This window comes from Grus americana, chromosome 1 (assembly GCF_028858705.1).
Source record: "Grus americana isolate bGruAme1 chromosome 1, bGruAme1.mat, whole genome shotgun sequence".
NCBI classification, from domain to species: domain Eukaryota; kingdom Metazoa; phylum Chordata; class Aves; order Gruiformes; family Gruidae; genus Grus; species Grus americana.
Window position 1 is genome coordinate 159,747,633 of NC_072852.1, and position 16,036 is coordinate 159,763,668.

At 41.1% G+C, this 16,036-nt stretch overlaps 1 protein-coding gene across 2 annotated transcripts in view; it reads left to right on the top strand.

Annotated features, from left to right (window-relative positions):
- The first annotated feature begins 2,674 nt into the window (after nucleotides 1–2,674).
- Nucleotides 2,675–16,036, top strand: part of TMTC4 (transmembrane O-mannosyltransferase targeting cadherins 4) — a 60,019-nt gene continuing 46,657 nt past the window's right edge. Inside the window, exons 1-4 of one of the 2 annotated variants that reach the window (XM_054841161.1) lie at nucleotides 2,675–2,757; nucleotides 5,163–5,378; nucleotides 10,366–10,481; nucleotides 12,534–12,750. In XM_054841161.1, coding sequence (XP_054697136.1) covers nucleotides 5,217–5,378; nucleotides 10,366–10,481; nucleotides 12,534–12,750 — 495 coding nt within the window. In that variant the 5' untranslated portion in view covers nucleotides 2,675–2,757; nucleotides 5,163–5,216. Of the gene's footprint in view, nucleotides 2,758–3,116; nucleotides 3,196–5,162; nucleotides 5,379–10,365; nucleotides 10,482–12,533; nucleotides 12,751–16,036 lie in introns of those variants that run through there. The other variant, XM_054841170.1, reaches the window with a different exon arrangement.

Sequence of the window (16,036 nt, forward strand, 5' to 3'; positions counted from 1 at the left end):
CTGCAGTTCTTTACATGAATTAAAACAGAAGGTCATTGTAAAAGCTGATATATTATAAAAAGCAAAATAATAAAAACCTAAGAGATAGGCTTATTTCAAAATGTAAAATAATGGGAAGGATGGACTTCTGTATATGTTGTGTGGTTTATAAGGAAATGTTAATCAGTATTGTTGTATTGACATAAGTGGTGATGAGGTGATTAATACCATCTGTGCATCTGGCTGTGTGGATATATATAAATTTGACCAGAACTGATGATATCAGCAGACTTGCACTGAACAAATGAGATTCCGGTTATAAAGCATAGATCGAGGATGTGCAGATGTGTAAGAAGTATGAGCAAAGGAGCTACTAAGACAAGTATCTGATGTGAATGGGCCATTAGTAGAAATAGATACATCAGCAAATGTGATAAAGTTAAACCCTCTACAGAACAAAACGTAACACAGAAATGTGACAGTGACTCAACTAGTATAAGTCTGGCAATTGTCACAGTTAGTCCAGTGAGGCAAATCTCAACCTTGATTCACAGAACCTTACGTATATTTACATATGCTTAAAATAAATTCTTACGTATGTGCAAATTTAAGCATGAACTGAAATTTCTTTTACTTCATTGGAATTTAGAGATGATTAAATACATGATAGACTGCCTTTCCGAACCAAGGATTTTTTTTCTAAATTGGACCCCTCTCTTCTGAGTTGGGACCCTTCCATTAGCAAACACAAACTATTTAAAACATCTATAAATATTGTGATCTCAGGAAGACTGTTGGATTTGGAAAGACTGGAAAGATAGTTGACAAGATTTTGACTTGATAATACTTATTTGGGATAGCTTGGGCAGGCGTAAGTTGAATCAGTAAGGAAATGTGACAGTCATCAACCAGTATTTCCTCATCATAAATTAATGTGGTAAACCAGCCATTTTTAGGAAGTGATATAAATCTCAATACTTTGCATTTTAGGAGTAGAAAACCTAGAAAGCATGCTGTTACAGATTATCTCACATTTTATCTTGCATTTATAAGGCAGTCCGATCAAAAAGTCATACAGGCATCTTTCATCTCTATCATTTTATGATTAAATTATAAGCTTACTGATTATGCCCACCTATATCACTAAGTCGGGGACAAGGGCAGAGCGGACAAGATCATTTTAAAGTACGAGGCACAATTTACTGGTTTGCAGGTCACAGCCTTTGTGTATTTATTTTAGCTCTTGTAACAAAGGGACCAGAAGTCTGTGATCAGTGAAGAGAGCTTCGCGTGCTTGGTGACAGCAGGACACCAGCTTTCCACTGCTTCCCAACCCAGAAGCACCTCAGATGCTTTCTGGTGGCTGTTGAACAAGCGTAAGTTACGGACTACCATCTTAAAAACAGGAGCTTCACATATACTTGAATAATATACTAGCCTGGAAATCGTGCTGGTTTAGCTGCTGCCTCACAAGCAGCTGAGCTGTCCATGGCACAACAGCAGCTGTTTCAAAGCAGGCGTCAAGCAGACAATTATGGGTGGCTACCACTGAAGCCCTCCCAAAGTAGCATTTCCACTTGAGAGTTAAAGCCTCGAAGGAGCTACAAAATAACCTTGTTAATTTGACACTTGATAACGCAAAGATCTCAAAAATCCCACTCCAAACTGTATGTCTCTGCCTGGCTCGCAGCCAGGATTTCTCATCCAGTTTCGGTGTATTAAGATTTTACTGGTTTTTAGGGAAGCTTCTGCCGAACGTTTGGTGGTACAGTTCGGCATTTAATCACACTTTCTTACAGGAAAAACGCAATGATGAAACGCGCGAATGAAGTACACCTCATAAAGCCTTTTTATCGCTTCCTTATGGTACCCGTCCTGCGGGGAGCACAAGCCCGGCCGGACCGGGGCCTCAGCGGGAAAGAGAGGCGGGGATCAGAAAGGCGCTTTGCTAAACGCGCCCGAGAGCTGCAGCGCCGGGCTCAACCCCGAAAGCAGCCTACGGCACTCACGGCTCCCGCCCGAGGCGGCGAGTCTTCCCCTCCCCGCGCTACCACCCTACTGCCTTTGTACCGTATTTTTTTTTTTTTTTCCCCAGGGGGATTTTCGCTTCTCCTAATCCCGTCGCGGCAGGAACCCGGCCTGTGAGGAAACACGCGCTACCCACGCCCGCGAGGTTCCCCGGGGCCAGACGAGCCCCCCGCGCTGGGAAGCCCCCGCGCGCCACGGCTCACTCGCTAGTAACGGTCACGCTAACGGTCGCGGCGGCGCGCAAGGGCAAGGCGAACCCGCTCGAGGCGCCGTCGCTCCCTCCCCCCATCCCTTGCCCCCCGCGGCCAGCCAGGTGCGCGGGACAACGACCGTCACGCAGGGCAGGGGCAGCGGCGGCGGCGGGCAGACCCGCTCTGGGAACGCGGCGCAGGCGGCGGGCAGCGCCCAGTGCCTGCCTCTGTGCGAGGCAGAGGGGTGCGGAGTTTGGGGCGGAGGCGGAACGACTCGCACCGGCCCCGCTGCCACCGCAAGTGATCTCCTCGCTCCGCTTCCTCGGCCCGGCCTGCCGCGCGTCACCGCCGCCGCCGCCAATGGGCGCGCGGAGCTGCCGGGGAGGGGCGGGGAGAAGGAGGGGTGGGGCGGCGAGGCAGCCAATGGGCTCTGAGAATGTTTCCCGGAGGCGAAGCCGCCACGGCCCCTCCCCCGCCGGCCGCTCCGGCTCGGGGCTCGCCGGGCGGGAGAGTTTCGCACCCGGGTGGGAGATGCCGGGCAGGCTCCTTCTCCTCGCAGGTAACGCCGCACGGGGCCCCCCGGTGTGGGAGGGGGCCTGTCCTTGTCCCGCTTGTTGGCAGGAGCGCTGGCGGAACTGGTCCGAACGGCGTGGGGAGGCGGGAGCGGTGGAGAGGTTGAGGGCCGGGGCGGAACGGGACACCCGCCTCGGCGGGGCCGGCGCCGCCGCCACCAGGACAAAAGGGGAGCGGCGATTGGGGCAGGGCCGCCGCCAAACTCCTGGCGGGGCTCGCCCGCCCCGCAGCCTCGCCCCTGCCCATCCGCCCGCCGCTGCCTTTCCGGGTGGGCTCCTTCCCCGGGACCGCCCGCCGGGCGCTCGGGACGCCCTCAAGTTTGTGGGGCTCTGCCCACGGCCGTTGTGACCGTTGGTGCGAGTCTCCCCGCGGCGCCGGCTGTCTCCGGCGGGACACGCAGGAGCCGTGCCCACCCCCCGCTGCGGTGGGTCGGTGGAGGGAGGGGCGGGGGGGTGCTTTCCGCCGGGCCGGGTTTGGCTCGGGCTCGGCTTTCCCCGGAGAGGGCGGCGGGGCTGGCGATCGCGGCGGGGAGGCGCCCTCCCTGCCGCCGCTGTGGCAGTCGCGTGTGGGCCGGTCGGCAAGGGGAGAGCCCTTCGGGCCGCCGCTCGGAGGGGCGTGCGCGGCGGCGGGAGGTCGCGGTCCCTCGTGGGTGCTCAGCCCTCCTGGGCGGTTAACGGCTTGCTCGGGTGTGAGGGAGCCCCCACGGACTGGCCTGGTCTTCAGCACCGCGGGGAGAGGACTGGCAGCTGATGCACATCAGATAGATGGAACAAGCATAATGGGAGAAACTTTCTGAGCAAAATGAATTTTGAGTAGATTAAATATTTAGGTTGGGTAGTGGGCATTGATGCTGTACCTGTGCTGTTACGAGCAATGCCATACACTTCCCTCGGATTAATGGTCTTAGTTTTAGTCTTTGTTTTTGTGAAACTAAGAGGATAAAGGTGAATTACTTTGAGAAAAGGTTTTGCTTTTAAAGTGGCTGATCTGCTTTACTCTGCTAAGGAGCTCCATTCTCTCTCAGATTGCAGAGCTCCATGTTACTGACTTTATCTGAATTTGGCAGCATTGCTATATAGCCCCCAAAGCGAGAAGGAGCACTGCTGTGACAGGGAGTACTGCCTGTCCGTGTGCATGTGTGTGTACAGTGACTGGAAATATGTGGAAACTGGAATTTAGCATTGCAAACAGAAAGCTACAAAGCAATTGCCTTAGCAGCTCTTATGGTCAAGTCTGTTCAAGAAGGCAAATGACTAGAGCTTTTTCCTAGATAGTATGAAGACATTAAATGCAATGTTTTCGGGGGTGCAACAGTTAATTTAAAAAGCCAATAAAAAAAGAAGAAAGTTAATAAGCTAAGCTTTTGACCCTAGAAATTGTGAAGCTGGGCTAATATATGTGCCTATCTTTTTCTGGAACTTACAAATAAAACCTTTGTATTCTGCCCTGCTTTTACTGTAGTTTTCTATTCATAACCTCATCCCCCTGCCATTTATAGCAGCACTTAGTAATAAGACCACTCACAATACTGTCAGAGCACCAGAGAAGCAGAGGCAGAATAGCTGTCCAGGCAGAGGGCTGGCTTTGGAGCATCAGAAGAGACCTTTCCAAGTAAAGGTGGCTCATGGGTAAACTTCCAGCCTTAGTACCTCCACGCTGATGTATCACCCAGTGCTGTTGGACTGCATGGTCTTTTTCATCTACTTCAGCAACCTCTTCAGTCCATGAATACAGCAGCGGAATTTAGCCTATAAGGTACTTGCAGCGTGCAGAGTGATCTAGTGAGCACTACTTTGGTATGCGTCCTGTTGCCTCGTTGTTTGAATTGTTGAGATTTAGGGCCTAGTTCATTAACTGCTGTCTGTACATGTCTACCTGTGATGTTTGTATGAGTTCCCTATGTGGACTATATGTAAGACTAGATCCTTTGATTCAATTAACAAAAGAGAGTTGAGCTCTTTTTGCAATTGATGATGTTTTTCACACTCAGAAGGAAATTATAGTGCTTATCATTCTCTTAAGAATTTTATAAATACTCACTCCACAATCCCCATGATGCCCCTGTTTGTTTTACTTGAAAAGAATAGCAAGAAACAGAAAAGCAGTGTTTTGCTCAAGGTTTTAGAATTTACCTATGCCAAAGCTTTAGCTTAAAATCTAAGAATTTCTTGGCTTTGTCTCCGTGCTCCAACCATGAGGAACTGTGCCTTTCTTCCACATATGAAATACAAAATTATGTTTAGATATGTTCCAGTGATTATGAAACACACTGAGAGAAAAATGTTAGGTTGTATGAAACTTCATTCTCCTCTCCCAACCCAAGTCTCCATTTTTAAATTATTTTTTAGTGAAATGCAACTATAATTGTGCATTTGTTTGTATTTCTTTCAGATTTGCAACCAACATAATGCTGAAGTTCCCAACTTGGAACAAGTATTTCACAGAATGGCACAAACAGAACCTAGTCTGGACCATGATGTATCATGGTTCCTCCTTCCATCATACTGGGCTAAAATGGTTGTGGCATTAATTTCCTTCCTCTGTTTTGCTAACAGCTATGATGGAGATTTTGTCTTTGATGATTCTGAAGCCATCATCAATAATAAGGTTTGTCTCTCTTCTTTCCCCCTGCACCCTTTGACATAAAAGGTAATAGGAAAAGAAATAATGACAACAGTTGATCTAAGTAGGCCCAAAATATTCATCCTAATAAATATTCCTTTTCTGAACTTAATTTTTCTGTTTTGTTTTATTGTTGTTTTTTTTTTTAAAGTAAGCCTTATTTAAGGTTGACAAACAAGCTATGAAGCAATGTTCTACCAAAAAGCTAGAAGCATAAGTATGCTTAACAAAATCTTACTCCTGAAGCTATTTGAATAACATGACTTGGGTTCTAATGCATAAACAAAAGAGTCAACAAATTAAACAGCTTGCTTTTTTTTTTTTTCCCCCCTCCCTCAGAATGTGTCCCATTTTCATTCTTTTGCAAGTGAGATGCTCTGCTTAACAAGTGTAGATATCTGGTTGAGGGGAAGGAATCTCTTTTTGCCATACCAAATGGACTTTGTTTGCTTGTCATCTAAGAAAGCATTATCTGATTTGGATGTGATGTTTAGTAACGTTTATTCACAGGGTACCTGTACATCAGATCTAATTTTATGCTCATTTCTAAGTCAGTGAGAGTATGCAGTAGACTTTTCTAATACCAGTTGATGTTAATAGGAGATTTTTTTCATTATCTTCTCAGGGTGACAGATGAATAAGCCCAATGAATAAACTTACTCTGGTTGCAAGATATATAATGCATCACTAAGTGACTGTAGGGTGCAGGGGTTCTCCAGCTGTGCTTTATACCATAAAAATGTTAGAAGAGCACAGAAAGCTTCCTTTTCCTATGCTTCTTCCCCACTCAAAGTTCCTGTGACAGCAGTTTGGTTTTGGTTTTTTTTTTTTGAAACAGAAGCAGAGTATTCTTGTGCTCTATTTTAGAACTGATCATACATGCAATGAACAATCCTTGAAATACTTAGAAATTAACAACTGACTTGAACAAGCCTCTAGCTGAGATTCTTTTGACTTTGACTTTGAGGAGTTGAGTGTCTTCAATCGCTGAGACACTTCATAGAATCACATGTAGCTGTTAGTGAGCCCGTGCTTATGGGTGGGGTCTTGGTGTTACAGCTCTTACGCTGTTCTGGAAGTTATTTGTTAAATGTTTGGAAAGAGAAGCACAGGATAAAAAGAATCACCCTCTGTTGGTTCTGTTTTCCTGAAGCCATGGGGATACAGGGAAGATAATCTGGAGACTGATACCACTAGCAGAACACAGTTCACGGTTTTTTTGCCTTGCACAAGATTTAGAGGCAACTTATCACAATGTGCCTTTTAGAATCCCAGAGAATTACTGTTTCCTTAGACAAATTTGTATTATGCTTGTGTAAGTCATCATACCTTGAGTTATAAATGTATGGGGGGAAAAATACATCTGCCAAATTGGAAATTTATTTCCAAAACTTCTAAAAGAATACTATAGACAAATTAAGAACCTACAGTGACTTTTTTTTTTTAAGAAGCATTATATTTTAAATTACACTGCTTCTGGCAATGTTTCATTCTGCAAAGTTTTATTTGGGGCACATTTATAGTATTTTCATTTCCTGAAAGAATGAAAAAAAACCTGATGTTGAAGCAAGGCAGGTTGTTTTGTTCATGTGCAATTTCCACACTTGTAATCTTTCTCCATTTCTTTCAGTTTTTGCTTTCAAAATGTTTCAATTTATCTATGCAACACAACAACCTGCACCAGGATTATAGCTGCTGGCAATACTGAGAAATTCAACCAACTGCTTAAATAGATTAATTCATACCTAGTCTGTATGTTTGAAAAACTGTGAGGCTTATTCTGTTTTTCACATCAAAATCCTCTATTATTCTCTAGAAATTAAATGAGATTTTTTTGACAGTATCATTTTAACACAGGGGTCATATGAATATTAGGAAATATAAAATCCAAAAGAAAAATGCAGAGACAATGAGTTTACCAGTTTAATGGGGAGGGAGAGCATCTAGCAAAGGTACAGTTTATGAAACAAGGTATAGCATATTTTATTCATATTCAATAGGAGAGACATCAGGTGAAGTAATTTTGTAGATTTACTGAGTATTACTATACCAATATTTTATTTGGTACCACACAGTGACCTTTTTGTTAATTTACTAGCTCCCACCACCACCCCAATCTTTCAATTACTTTTTTTTAGTGAAAGATACACAGTTAGTTGACCCCATGCCTACCGTATTGTGGAACATTCTGTTACTAGATTTTATTGGGGTTCAAGGCTGTTTTCCAGATGCTTGTTTGTCATTTTAAGCAGCGTTTTAACTGGTACACAGCAGTGACTTTTGTCTTTATTTACTAGCTTGGCAAGACAAACAGTTGGATTAGGAGGAGCATCAGACACAATGTGTCATTACCATAAGCCTTTGTATAGAAAAGCTGACCTTTCTTCAAGTATTGAACTCTGCTGTCTGTAAGCTGCTGCTAATCAAATATTTAGAGATTCTTTGATACCTACTTTCAGTTCTTGTAGAGAAAATCATACATAAGTTTTAACCAGCTGTGTCTCTTGGAGCAAACCATTCCTATTTTAGGGTAAAGTCCACTGAGTAGGAAAATTAATGACTTTCTCTCCCAGAACTTGAATACAAGAGCAAGATACACGACTGAAGTTTCCTAGGTCATATGGAAGTGTATTCTAATCACTAAGTAATTCCATATATTCAGCTTTTCCTGCATTCTTCCTATGGAAGATGAAAGAAAACTAATTCTAGAGGAAAGGGAAATCTAGCCTTGCGTGTCTCAAATACATTTCCCATCTCAAGTTGTTGAAGATCATCTGTGATGTAAAGACATACTTTTAAGATTTTGATACTAAAAAAAGTCTCTCTTTCATTGTCACTTTTTTGGGGGGCAAATGTACATAAGGATCAGTGCCATTGGTTGGAAAAAAAAAAGTCTGAGGCCACAGTGCCCACTAACAACTGTCCCCTGCAGAGTAGAAAGACTTTAATATATGTCGTTGTACAATCCGGTCTCAACTTGCCCCTGCAAAAGCAGGCCATATTGATTGATTTAGTGGGATGCTGGTTGAGTGCACTCCTCTGAGAGTCAAATTATGACCGTTAGGGTTTGTGCATACCAGCGAGGAATGGAACAGGAATTTAGGTGCCTAAGGACAAAATTGCAGTCCTGGGAAAAGAAAGAAATTTGTAGCTATTGCTTCGCAGTGGAAACATCTGTAAGAGAGTGAATAAATTTTGCACCTTGATAATTCTTGAGCCCAAATAGGATCCCTTCTGAGTCTTGATTTCTTAAGATTTTCCCTGAGAATGCCTTAATTCACAGTTGCAGTATAGGACTTTTCAAAGACTACAGTGTTAGCCCTGCTCTCTTTTCTGCATATTGATTAGTAACCTATTAGAGAATCCTTCGCTTCATTTGACAGTGTGCTAGGATTTTTAGCCTACTTCCCCTTCCTAATTTTTTTTTTTTAACCAGTTGTCTAATACTGGACAAACTCAATCAAGTGATAGAAATAAATCTCTTCCTGGATTTTTTGGATGGAAAGTCAGAATGTGTTAAGAGAGAATCAAGAAAAGTTGAATTATTTTAAGTTCAGCTTAGCAGCAGCCAGTCAGCATGGCCCATACATTTGGCTGTACCTTAGGACTAGGAGTGGTATGTGTTCCCTCTTGCCTTGTTGACAGGCCAAAAATGCTAGCTAAGGATGAGATGGAAGGTACTGGAGACCACAGCAGGTGCTCAAGATACTGTAGAAGCAAGTGAGATGATAGCAGCATTTGAGAGGGACTGGAGTTAGTGAACCAAGGGTATTATAATGTGGAAATGTTGTAAGTAGATGGAGATGTAGGAGGAATAAGACACAGGACACCAGGCTTTGTAAGATCTTTCATGGGTTTAGCAACCCAGTTTGTCTACTTACTTGTGTTTGTATTGGCTTGTTAGTCTGTTTTGGTTTGTTGATCTCTTGAACAATTTCAGGGGAGAAGGTGGGGGTAGAGTAACTTGTGATTGATTGCGGGTGTATTACCAGCACTCATACAAAAGCTATTCATTGCTAGTATAATTTTGTTCTTAGGTTCTGTCTTTAAGTGTATTTAACCTGCACATTTGCTATAGCATCAGTTGGTATTTTATTGCCTCAGGGAATCAGAAGAGGGGCAAGTACAAGATGAATATGTTAGAAAACTGATGCAGATGCTACCAAGGTCCATATTTTTTCCTCTCCAAAGTGTATGTTTTCCATTCAATAGTCTAGGTTATTTGGATTTTTTCATTATCAGCATGGCTTTAAGATAAAGAAAAGAGTAGACTTTTCCTTTGCAGTGGGTTTTTTTTGTGGGTTTTTTTTTTTTTTTAGTCCTCTACTCCACCCCAAATTAAAATAATTCATTCCTTTTCTGTCTTCTGCTATTAATCTTTTAGAGCAGTATATCAGTATATGGAGATTTTGATTCTTGGTTTCATGTATTAAGAACTAAAAAAAAAAAGAAAAGCTATTTGAATAGTGTCCTGTGCAAAGTAAGGCTTCAAAAAGAGCTAATTGTTCTTTTCTATCTTTAGCGTCCTTGCTTTCATGCTTTCACTAGTAGTTTTGCTACTAACACTGGTAGAAAAACAGTTATTTGCAGCAGTTTGGAGTTTGCCTCCTTCACAAGATAACCTAGACCTAAAATCAAATACTTTTTACAAAACTGTAAGCTAAAGGGCTTTTTAATGTGTTTCATATCTCAGCTATTGACCGGCTTATCAACTGATATGAATACTCATAGCTCTACTAAATTTCATGTAGTTATGCCTACTTACAGAATCCAAGCATCTTGGCCTTTATGATGACAGGCATCCAAGACTGCAAACTTGTCTGCCTTGTAAAATGTCAGTAGTGGGCCAGCAAAACACCTGCTATGTCCATGTTAGCTTGAGCTTGTATTAACAAACGCTTGTTTGTGTTTTAGCTGCTTTGAGCAAAACAGATATGTTAAGAATCTGGTAATTTATGATGTTTCCTTTCAGGACCTCAGGGCAGAAACCCCACTTGGTGACCTGTGGCATCATGACTTTTGGGGTAGCAAACTCAGCAGCAATACCAGTCATAAGTCATATCGACCACTAACTGTCCTAACTTTCAGGTGAGACTTGCCTTTTTGCTTGAGGTCTGAATTTGTTTAACATATTGGCTCAATTGATTGTAGGGAAGAAGCAACAGAAAAGGAGAGAGACTAGAGGCTAGTTGGATACCTTTTCCTGAATATGATTTTCCTGTTCACTACCTTAATCTCAAATTGAGCTTTAATTTTCAAATTGTTTCTTTTGCAAAGTATACATTATTTTGAAATTCTGTATCTCAATGTACCTTTCAGAGATTGCATCTTATGCTCTTATATACCTTGGTACTAGGGGCAGTATGGTTCGGTATGTAGGTCATATCATCAAAGAGCTAGGAGGTGTATGTTCCCTTCACTTCGCCATGCTGCCACTTATACTGCTATTGTAGTTTGTTCTCTGCTTTCCTGGTGACCTGTCAAATGCTTTTTTATAAACAGCATCAATTTACTGTGGCCTTTTGCCACTAGGTCACTGAATAGTCTTCCCACCTCTTCCTCCCTGATATTCTAACTTCAAGTGAGTGTTTGTGTCTGAAAATCCTAGTGAGAGAGATGTCTGCCTGTATATATAACTTGCTGGCTTTCTCAAATAACTAAAGGTTTATGAGGATTACTTCTGTAGATGCTTAGCTCATGTTTTTTGCACAAAGATTTGAGCAAGCAGTAGACCATGTAGAAATTGGGCACAGTAACGCAGAGAATCTTCGAGGTTCTTAAGCTTCTTTATTTTCCCCATGGAACTCAGCGTTATGGATGGGGACCTGGCACTGGTTCTGCAGTTGTGCCTGCTCTAAGCCAAGGACTAAGTGAAGTACTCCCACTCTTAGTCCTTATATTCAAGCAAAAACTTTGACTCTTGAGTGCAGTGTCAGTGTTTTAAGTAGGTTTCACTGTCTGTTGGGGTTTCTTCACATTTTCATCAAGGAGAATATGCAACTGAATAGAATGTGTCAGTCTTAAACCTATTAAAGCTTTCAGTGCATTACACAGCACATGCTTTCCTTTCTTTTCAAGGTCTCTGTGGTATATTCCATCTCTAGTAACATCCTGGTTAGTTTAAAGAGCGAACTGGGATACAGTCATTACTATATCTGAAAATATAGATGAGCGTGTGGAGATGGCCCATAAAATGCTATTTTCACAAGTAAGAAATTGGTTTTCTTAATTTCCCTAAGCTCCAACTTTTTTATGTGTATCACATTTATAATAGGTTAGGTTTTTTTAATAGATTGCACTTCAGCCAGATGCAGACTGACCAAATGAACTATATAAAATCCCCTATCCAAACTAAGTTTCTGTATATCTCACCTACTGATAAAAGTATACAGATAATAACAAGATGTTTCTCCCTTTTCTTATCCCTCTCCATTTTAGCACAGAGTTTCTATCTTGAATAGGGTTTTAGACTGAATTTTCACTTACACTTCCTTCTGGTTTTAATACTTGCGTGAAACCTCTCTCTAACCAGTCTCACAAATTAGTTACTAAGATGTGCTAACTGCCTACTTTCTGGATTGATACTGATTGTACCCAGCTGGTTTCCACATTGTCAGTCCAACTGCAAGGACATTTTTCAGCTAGAATGTCAGTGGAAATCATAGTCTCAGTGCATATTACTTTCCTCACTGTGTGGATTTAATTAAAATAGTGTCATCAGGTTGGTTTTGGACATAGTTTCTCTTAAGCCCAGGGGTATCCACACAGTAGGCTGAGTTGTTTATCTGCTGGACACTCCTGCGTTACAACATTGAAGTTATGTTGCTGACCAAAAACCAGTTCTAAGTAACCATAGGGATGATTAACATAATAGCATTAACAGATGTCTTTGGAAAGGATAGATATTATGCTGAATATGGTATCCCATATGAATACCTTTGAGTAAAGAGCAGGATGTTGTTTCTAGCCAGCTGTGATGGCTAAGTGGTAATGCTATGCGTGCTGGGGTTTGCTGGTATTTTTCAGCCTTTTTTGTGTGTGTGTCTAACATGATCTTGCTATGCGGTTGTTTAGGTTTTCTGTTTGCCTGTCTCTAACATTGATGTAATTCCTAGCCTTAATGTTTTTGTTTCTATATAGAATTAATTACCTTTTTGCTGGAGGCTTCTACCCAGTTGGTTTCCATGTCATCAATATAATACTGCATTGTACTATCTCAGTGTTGATGGTTGATGTGTTCTCGATATTATTGGGTGGACTGCAATTCAGTAATAAAGGAAGAAGGCTAAACCTGGCTCCAAAGACATCTCTTATAGCTGCTTTGCTGTTTGCTGTACATCCAGTGCACACCGAATGTGTAAGTACTGAATAACTAGCTTTAATGACTTATATCTTAGAAGTCCTTGATCATCTTGACTAATTAATTCTTACATAGCCTTATATTCTACACATTGCTTTTATATATTCTTAACATTTCTCTTGGCACGTCTTATGAGAACAATCAAATACTATGGTTAGTACGTCCAAAAGCTTGTAATTCCACAGGGCTGGACCTTATTAAGGATGATAAATTAAATCATTTAAGTACAATAACTAAAGAAGGATAGCCCTAAACTACAGAGTTTCCCTAATTACTGGATTAAGAATTCATTACTAGAAACATTAGCTCATGAGCAGCCAAGGAGAATGGAAGATAAACTGAATGCAAACACATAGCCACTTTTCATTTCCATTTGCTTTGATAAAAAAAAGGGAGATAGAAAATTGGAGTTGGGGCATTATATGAACTCTGTATGTGACTGTATTAGACTATTGCATCCAGTTTTGAACTCATGCTGCAAGGAGGACACTGGGAAAAATTGAGAGGGCTCAGAAGAGCCATGAAAATTATTGAAGGACTAGAAATCATCCCATGTCATGAGAGATCGAACTCCATGGGTTTGTATTTTTATTATGAAGGAGAAGATTAAAAGATATATTTTTTATCACAGATTTCTTTTTATCACAGACTTTAATTATGTACATGGGGAACACAAATTTGATAGTAGTGGGTCCTTTAATAGTGCAGACAAAAGCATAACAGTGGCTGGAAGTTTAAGCTGTAAAGATGCAGAATAGAAACATGGCACATGCGTAGCAACCAATTAAAATACCTGACCAAAGATCAAAGTAGTTCTGTGGACATTCTAGTGAAGAGGAGATGATTTTCTTAAAAAGCTCTTTTTTTTTCTTTTTTTTTTTTTTTGGACTTATAGCTAAGAAAAATAAGCTAAGAAATATAGCTAAGAAAATCTTTTGGCCTTATGCCAGTGAGCTCATTGGATGTGGTCCCTGATTGCTTGATCTTGTAATAATGAATATATGAAATATAAAATAATCACAATGCAGAAATTTTTGACAGTTTGGAAGGACTGAGCTACTGAAAAAATACTAACTTTAACTTTGATCTTTGTGCAAGTAATGAACACTGACTCCTCAGTGCATCTTATTCTATATATGTGACACTGATTTTTCATTTATTCACAATATGCCATGGTTTTGGCTTTTTTGATTTGCTTTGCACATGATTGATGGGGAAGAGGTTATGGAAAGCTATGCTTCTCAGCTGACTGGGGACCCTGCATGTATTGGAAATCAAGAGATGGTGCAAAGTCATGTATTAGTAATTTGGCACCTTTTTTGGCAGCGTGGCTAAAACATCCTGCCAGTCATTTTCTGGTGTTTGCTTGCATGCAGAATAACTTCTTTGTGAGAGCACGTTTTGGTAGTGTTGGAAGAGCCTCTGATATTTGTTCTCCTAAACCAGTTCTAGATGTCAAAGTGAAGTAAAACAGGTCTTCAGTGCTTTTGATGTTCTAACATGTAAATATAAATCTCACTTGAGTCTTAACTTTGCAATAGACCTACTATTGACTCCTTTATCAATATCTGTAATTTTATTCTTCATTCCACTTGACTCTAAAAATATATTTAAATCAGCAGGCAAATGTTAATAAGACCTTGGTCATGTCAAATAAATTACAAGCGATGCCATCTGCTTACATATGCAAGGTTTGAAGACTTGTGTATGCTTTGGGCAAATATTGGAAGAAGAAGAAAAAAGTAGCATGCTTACATACCGTGTCTCTTCCAAGATCCAGGAGGGAACAAAGACCTCTAATCATTTACACAGTGAATAATAAATCTTGCTGCACTGAAGCAGACATGATACTGCTATGGTTCTAGCATGAGTGTGTGTCACGCAGCATCTCATTAAAAAGCATTTCTCATGATTTTAAAGCTGTGAGTTTCAAGTATCATGACATCCTGGTTTTGAAATGAGATGACATATTTTGACATAAAATTGTGAAGAATCTGTCTGTTTGCTGCTTTGGATTTTGGTACATACAGCACAAAACAAACTGTTATGTAAAATGGATCTTGAAAAGTTTAATGCTCTCAGTACCTATGTAAGAAAAACATCTCTCATTATCATTTTTCCACCTACTAGTAAACACTCTTGTGGTGTAGTTCTCTCTTCTAAAAAAATACTTGTTCTTTGTAACACTTGAGTGATGAAAGACTAAACAAAACATGGACATAAGAATATACCTGATACTAATTTAAAACTGTATTTTTTTTTTTGTTTACCTTGTTACCAGACACTATAGGACTGATCCTGCATTTGAGATAACATTGTGCAGTTGGAGCCATCTGAGGCCATATATGTGTTACTAGTTCCTTAATCTCTTTGTTGTAACAAGTTGGCATTTGTTTTCAAAATTGTGTCAGTTCACCTTTACTTTTATCTCATTAGCTGAGAGCAGCTCCTGAAACAGAATGACACTTCATTATTTTCACCTTTCAAAGCACTCCACAGCTATTGCGTTAATTCTCGTAATTTGTCTGTAAGACAGAAAAAGAAGCAGGGAAGTTCAGTGCATGGCTTTGGATAAATCAAGATGTTTTTATGAACTGAATTTAGGAGTCCAACAGTTTCTCCTTTTACAGTGCTCAAGTGAAGCTGAGGGTAAAGTGGGAGAGAGTCTCTTCAGTGGATTCAGTCCTACTCTTGTGCCTCTACACTTCTCTTTCTCTCTCTGATGTTATTTAGAAATAATTGTTCCATCATGTCAGGCTGACACAAAAATGCCCTTTTCCTAAGAGAGGGTTAGCAGGTGTCTTTAAACAAAATTAAAATACAATTTATCTTTTTACTTTCCTCTTTCTGTTCCACTCACAGAATGGGACAACTAGTATACTACACAAGAACCAGAGTTTATGCTTTTGTCCCTGAACCATGACCTCAAAAAGCAGCTTTAAAAAAAACCCTGTAGCTATTCTGCCTTGCTTCAGAAAGGCCTCTGTGTACATCATCTACTGGAAACATGGAACCCAGCACTCCAGGAAGAAGAGCTAGACTGAAAACAAAGGGGTCTTTCCATGATTCTTGCTCTGGGTGTATGTTCTAGTGAGGTCCCAGCATCAGGGCTGCTGCCACCCCCCTGTGTCATGATTTCCAGAAAAAATTCATGGTGTATCCTGACACTTCTGTAACTGAGGAATGAAGATCCAAGAATATGTCATGCTGCGTCTCAGCAAGTTATTGTAAATACAGTTTAAGGGCTTGAACCTAAGCTTGTTGATGGCCCTGAGAAGGCTCT